Source organism: Carcharodon carcharias, chromosome 14, assembly GCF_017639515.1.
Source record: "Carcharodon carcharias isolate sCarCar2 chromosome 14, sCarCar2.pri, whole genome shotgun sequence".
Taxonomy (NCBI): Eukaryota; Metazoa; Chordata; class Chondrichthyes; order Lamniformes; family Lamnidae; genus Carcharodon; species Carcharodon carcharias.
Genome location: NC_054480.1, coordinates 98,875,969 through 98,882,435, shown reverse-complemented (window position 1 = coordinate 98,882,435; position 6,467 = coordinate 98,875,969). Strand labels below are relative to the sequence as shown.

The 6,467-nt window shown below is 47.2% G+C and overlaps 1 protein-coding gene across 1 annotated transcript in view; it reads right to left on the bottom strand.

Moving 5' to 3' along the window:
• Positions 1-3,482: 3,482 nt before the first annotated feature.
• LOC121287204 (calreticulin-like) overlaps positions 3,483-6,467 on the bottom strand; it is a 39,420-nt gene continuing 36,435 nt past the window's right edge. Inside the window, exon 9 of the mRNA XM_041204865.1 lies at positions 3,483-4,959. Coding sequence (XP_041060799.1) covers positions 4,705-4,959 — 255 coding nt within the window. The 3' untranslated portion in view covers positions 3,483-4,704. The remainder of the gene's footprint in view (positions 4,960-6,467) is intronic.

Genomic DNA, 6,467 nt, shown 5'->3' with positions numbered 1-6,467 from the left:
GTCCACTGGGTCCAATGGCGTCCCGGTGGCCTATTCAAAAATAGTGCAGGCAGCCATACGAAGGCTGTCATTGACTTGGAGTACCGTTGCCATGCAGAACATCGTAGCAGAACAGCAGGAGGGCAGGTCGGCGAGGCAGTTGGCCCCGTGGTTTTCTGACGAGTGTCTCGCTGCCTTCCTGGAGGAGGTGGCAGCACGCCGGGATATCCTTGTCCCAATGGCTGGGAGGCCCCCACATCACCAAAAATGCCTGGGAGGAGGTGGCATCCATGGTCAGCTCCCATGATGTGGTAAGGCATACATGGGTTCAATGACCTCCTGCTATCGGGAAGAGTGAGTACCGTGTTGGCATGGGTCACTTAGCACAGCAGGTAGGAGCGGTTCCCCCCCAGCCCCCTGGCCCTGAGAGGCAAATGTCAATGAGGCTGCATCTGGGTGAGGGATGAGTCCTGGCTGCTTGGAATGTGTGTCTTGCGGCTCCCGAATCGGCTGTGAGGTATTCCTCAGATGGGGTTGGCCAGCCTGCAATGGCAATGCAGGTACAGGCTGGACTAATCAATGCTTCTCTCTCCTTTTAGGAGAAGACAGCCCACAATAATTCTGAGAGGTTGTGGACTGGTGGAGGAGCACTACACCTTCTAATCCTGTCCAGATACGTGCAGAAGGCACTGGAGCTGGAGTGGCGCCATGCGCTAGATCAACCATCCGCTGTGATGTTGGGGTGCCACAGGGAGGTAAGAGTGCAGTGCACTGAGGTCAGAATGTCTGTCATAGCAACCATTCCACTGTTGCCTGTATATTAATGTGAGGCTCGAACATAGAATCCTCATTGATAATGGAAAGATGAGGGCACCCTGATCTGGGTGCCAGGCATGCACAGTAACAGTATAATGACTTCAACTAATGACATGTCCTTGTTCTTCCTTTCAGGCTCACCAGAAGACCATCAGGGTCAGAAGCCTGAAGGACTGCCGCTCACCCCAGAGGACATAGAGGATATAAACACACCAGTATCACACCCTGCCAGCCAGGCGGGCACCAGCTCAGATACCAGCACCTCGGTGCGCTTTAGATTGTTGGCTAGTGTCTTGGTGCACAGCGGTGAGGGCACTTCACAGTTGCTTGAGGTGCAGGCGGAGGCAGAGAGTGCCCAGGGTACCAGCAGTCAGTAGGCGGCTGTTGACCAGGAACATGCTCAGTCGGTGGCTGATGATGTGCCTCTGGAGTTGTCCCTGGGACAGCAAATGCTGGAAGTCCAGCAGGGTATGTGGGAGGATCTGGCAGAGATACATGAGGGAATGCATGCCATGGGCTCTGTTGTGGAGGAGTCCCTGCGGAGCATGAGCAATGCAATGACCCTCATGGCCGAGTGCAATGCCTCCTCCATGGAGAGAGTGGCAACTCTCATGGAGAGGCTCCTCCAGGAGCTCAATCAGGGATTCCTGGGAATGCGCTTGGACCTGCAAGCCCTCACACCGGCGATGACCTCAGATGGTCAGTGTCATTGTGGGAGATGGATTGGGCACCCAGTATCCCAGCTAGGTGCTCATCCATCAATGGTGAGCAGGGAGGTCCACAGCAACCTGACGGCGCGCGAGCTGCTTGTTATCTCCGAGGGCTCCTTTGAGGGTGCTCCGGATGAGGGCAGCTGCTCCCTCACCCCTCTGCCAGGACCGTGGCATCCGATGAGGTGCGGCAACTGGGGAGATGCCAACCATGCCACTGGCCACTCCCTCCCAGGTGGGGCCAGCACAGGCTCCACGGACCAGAGGACGCCAGCCAAGATCGTCAAGGCCAACAGGACAGCAGAGTGAGCAGGCTGCCTCCAATGCCGGTGCCAGCAAGGGGGGAGTGCCAAGACGTAGCACCCAAAAATGTAAATGTAAAGCACCTTAGGCACAACCGAGACTTATCACTGGTGTTATTTTTTTGCCCCACTTTTTAAGTTATTTATAGGTAGGTGTGATGGAGAACACCTTTCCACTTAATTTGATTCATGTATGTCAGGCACCACACCAGTAAATGTGTTTATTTTCAACAAGTCTCTGGGTGCTTCATTACTTCTGCAGCTGAAGGGTAACCCATGATGTTATGAGTGACTTGTTTGTCATTGTACTGCTGCGTGATTGCTGTTCTTGGATGGCGGAGAGGCATCATGAGCCACTTTTTGAGGGGATAGCCCTTGTCGCCCAGCAGCCATCCATCCAGCCGGGCTGGAGCACTGAAGAGCCTCGGCACCTGGGAGTGCCTCAGGATGTAAGCATCATGGGAGCTGCCAGGGTACCTTGCACAAACTTGTAGAATCTGCATCCTGTGGTCACACACTATCTGCACGTTCATGGAGTGGAATCCCTTCCTGTTGACAAAGGCACCCGGCTCACCCACTGGCGCCTTGATGGCCATGTGTTCAGTTGATTGCACCCTGGATGTGGGGGAACCCAGCAATTGCTGCAAAGTCTCTGGCTCACTGTATCTGGCTGGCCTCGTCCGTGCGGTAGTGAATGAAAGTCAATGCACGTCTAAACAGAGCATCTGTCACCAGCTTGACACAACTGTGGTCAGCTGATTGGGAGACTCCACAAAGATCACCCAACGCCTGGAAAGAGCCAGAGGCATAGAAGTTGAGGGCCACTGTGACCTTCAGCGCCACTGGCATGGGGTGGCCACCCACACGGTTGGAGCTGATCTCAGGGCCGATCATCTGACAGATGGAGGTCACTGTCTCCCTGGAGAAGCTTCCTTTGACATTGCACCTCAAACATTTTGAGGTAGCTGCATCGCCACCTGTAAACTTTGGCAGCAGGATAGTGGGGTCTTCTGTGGCCCCTTCCTTCTTGGACTTGCTGTTACCCCTGCGCCTCTCCTCCCACAGGTGGCTCCCCTGGAAGCTGAATAAAGACACCTGGCCTCCTCCTCCTTCTGGCCCTCTCTTCCTCAGAGGAGGAGGTGCCTCCAGCAGAGAGCACAATTCTCATTCCCAGGGTAAGGGAAGGCTGTCTGGTACCAGGAAGACCCCAAGTGTTAGGACTCCTCCGTAGTCCTGAACTGAAGCCTGTTATTTCTGTCAAAGCAGCTCTGAAGCGAAATGAAGTTGTCCTGTTCACAGTAAGTTATAATCTAAAGTACTAACAACTCGCATTAGTGAGCCCACTCACCCCTCTTATCCTGCCCATGGATGAGGTTTTTGAAAATGTGGCCTACCCGCCTGCCCATTGTGCCTATGCAACAGCCTGAAAAATGAGAGGGGCTGCGCAAATCAAATTCAATTGGTGCCTCAAGGGCCTTTAGTGGCCTGTTAATTAATGGCAGGCACGCCTCCGTCCTCATAGCGCCCGCCCACCAAAATATCACGAAGGGACACACACCCGATGTCATCATTTAATTCTAGCCTTAATCTGGCATGGAAGATTACATGAATGGATTTTTAGTCATGCGAGTTCCTGAACTTCACTGTGATAGAGAAAAAAATGCACTATAGTTCCTTTGACAATTTTTGTACACGTTTATTTAAAACAAACTTTTTGTCTCTGGAAATACATTCAGATCCTACAAAATCAGTTGAAGATGAACTTCATTTCTTTGTCAAAAGGTACCAAAAATAATCAAAACCTCGGCTGTAAAGTGGGGCAATACCTCAGGTTGCAATTATTTACACCAAAATCGGACAATGCTTTGAGATGGAATCTTCCATCAGGTAATAATGTGAATGCAGTTTCAATGCAATGGTTAATCAAATCACCAGCTCCTCATCCATTTGAAGAAAAGATCCTGATGCAGAGCTACAAAGCTACACTATAATTTTGATAAATACCAAAACAGGTTTTTTTAAGATGCTTTCATTGCTCTCTGATCCTTCCAATTCCTGCATTTCATTCATGCTATACAGCTGTAGTATTTATATCAATGACGCCAATTTACATACATTACAGGATCATTGTGACAAAACTAATATTGCCAGTCGTATGTAAAAACATGCAGTCACTGTTTTATCCTTGATCTCTGTTAAATTTAGAAGGCATTACACTCTTCATTAATGCTCCACTATGCTGGGTCAGAAATGGGATCCACACCCAGTACAGTTCATGGTCGTACATTCACCATGTCAGGCAGAGACATTCAGCAGCAGCAGCACAGGAACTAAAATAATGGTGAAAAATGTTTCAGGAGTTCCTCCAGGAACAAATCAACATCTCTAGGTCCTCAGCAGTAAATTCCCATCTGCCGTGGGAATTTTTCCTCAAATGACTCAGACATTCTGCCTTCCCAACAACAAAACAAAAAGCATAGCTGCCAAGGGGGTTGAAGGGGAGAAATAAGGAGAAGACAAGTAAATAACAGACTCCCGATGAGCCAGATTTCACCCCAGCATGGTGTGAATCAGTAGGTTCCAATGAATCAACTGCAACCATTGATGACTCTGTTAGATACTAATGGCACAAAAAGAGTGATTCTTATTCTCAATAGGGAGTGCCCAGCACCCACCAAGCTTGAATGATTCTCCCAGGGCAGCAATGTGCAAGATGTGGTGAAGTTGTAGACCTCAAAAAGAAACTGTATTATGAAATCTGATAGTCTCAAGTTTGTAACAATGACATTTGCTATGCAGGCAATATTTCAATTAGAAACTCCAAAGAAAGACACTGGTGAAAGGATTAAATTGCAGAAAAACATTAATGATTGGGCATGGCTGGAAATATACAGATTTCACAATTCATCTTTTGTTGCAGTTTTATCTTCTGATGCATCTTCTTCCTCCTCCTCATCTTTCTTTTCCTCTTCCTCCTGTTCATCATCATCTTCATCATCATCCTCATCTTCCTCATCAGCTTCCTCATCAGCTTCCTCATCAGCTTCCTCATCAGCTTCCTCATCAGCTTCCTCATCTTTCTTTTTTGCTTCCTCAGCAATACGTTTGCTTTCTTCCTCATCTTGTTTTTCCTTCATCTTTTTCTCAGGCTCCTAAACAAAAGCAGTAAAGAGACATCAGGTAACATAGGTGGGGAGAAGCCCATGAGCAACTTGCACCCCAACCTAGGCCCAAATCCACATCACACCCACACAGCAAACTGTCTTCCCACAAACATAAAATGACTCAATTGAAGCAAGTATCTCAGACTGATACACTTTGTGAGGAGTAAAATTTCAGGACCATCGATTTGCAAAGTCAGAATATTCAAATGATAGGGATTTTCTTTTTTAAAACTTGTGTCAGTGGAAAGAGTCAGAGGGTAATTAGGCAGTTTAAAGCTTGGCAAAGGCTATGATTTGGGAATTAGGGTTCCAATTTCTCAAACAATGGGATGTCTTTTGGAATATACAAACTAGCTGGGCTTGACCTAAACAAAGATGGTGGGGTGGGGGTGCTGCAGGATAAGGTGTTGGCATGCACGATACATAGTATGGTGAGAATGTATTTAAATTAGATGCAGGGGTGCTTGTGGTGGATGTAAAAGAGCATCCAGACTAATTGGAGCAAATCTGAAGCTGTACTAATGAAAAGACAAACATAGGTTTAATATGTCCAATTTTAATGCTGGGAGAAAAACCAAACAATAACAATTAAGTTAGCAAATGGGGAAGATAAAAAAGTGCTATGCTTCTATTAACACAAGAATGATAACTAAGGTGTGTGACCTGGGTTGATAGCTTGGACATTAGTATCAGAATCATAGTGGAATCTTTTCAATCAATGGCATACATCCCTGGAAGGATGAGTTTTTTTTAAGAAGAAACCATATCAGAAGGAAAGAACATAATGTGATAATGTATATATAAACTCTAATATTAAGGGACAAATGAGAAGATATCGAAAAGAGCAATAACAGTTTCACTTTGGGCAGAATTAATAGGTGCTGACAGAGGTAAATTATTGCTGGTGCTATGCTATAGGCCTCCAGGCCTGAGCCTTGATCTGGAGCTGTGGGATGAAATAAGGACAGTGACTAAGAACAAATCACCTACAAGGTATAGTACTCAGAGATTTTAAACTTATCAGAGGTTGACTGGGACAACAATGTCTCTATGACTAAGGTAGGGGAAGGATTTTTAAGAGCGAATAGAAGACTGTTTTATGACTCAGTTTGTAAAACAGCTAACAAGGGAATAAAACATCTTGGATTGGATTATTTAAACCTCTAGCACAAAGGTGGATGAAGCTATCAACTTGGTGAAAGACGCTGTTTGGTCTGCTTGAAACTTGGTGGTCTTCCAGTGCAAAGAGCCGTCCACCACCAAGTGTGCAGACTGGCATATTCCAAAGTCCAGGACTACATGCTAAGGGATGCACTAAAGTTGGGAGCAGCCACCGCAGAGGCTTAATGGGGTAAGGCCCCTTAATGGGGGAAGGCCTCCCAGCCATGGTGCATTGAGATACTAGAACCAGTGTTAAACCCCTGGGGCTGTGTTTAGCATGAAATTAATATTGTAAGGCACCTCTGAGTGCTACATATTGTATTGAAAGAAACTGA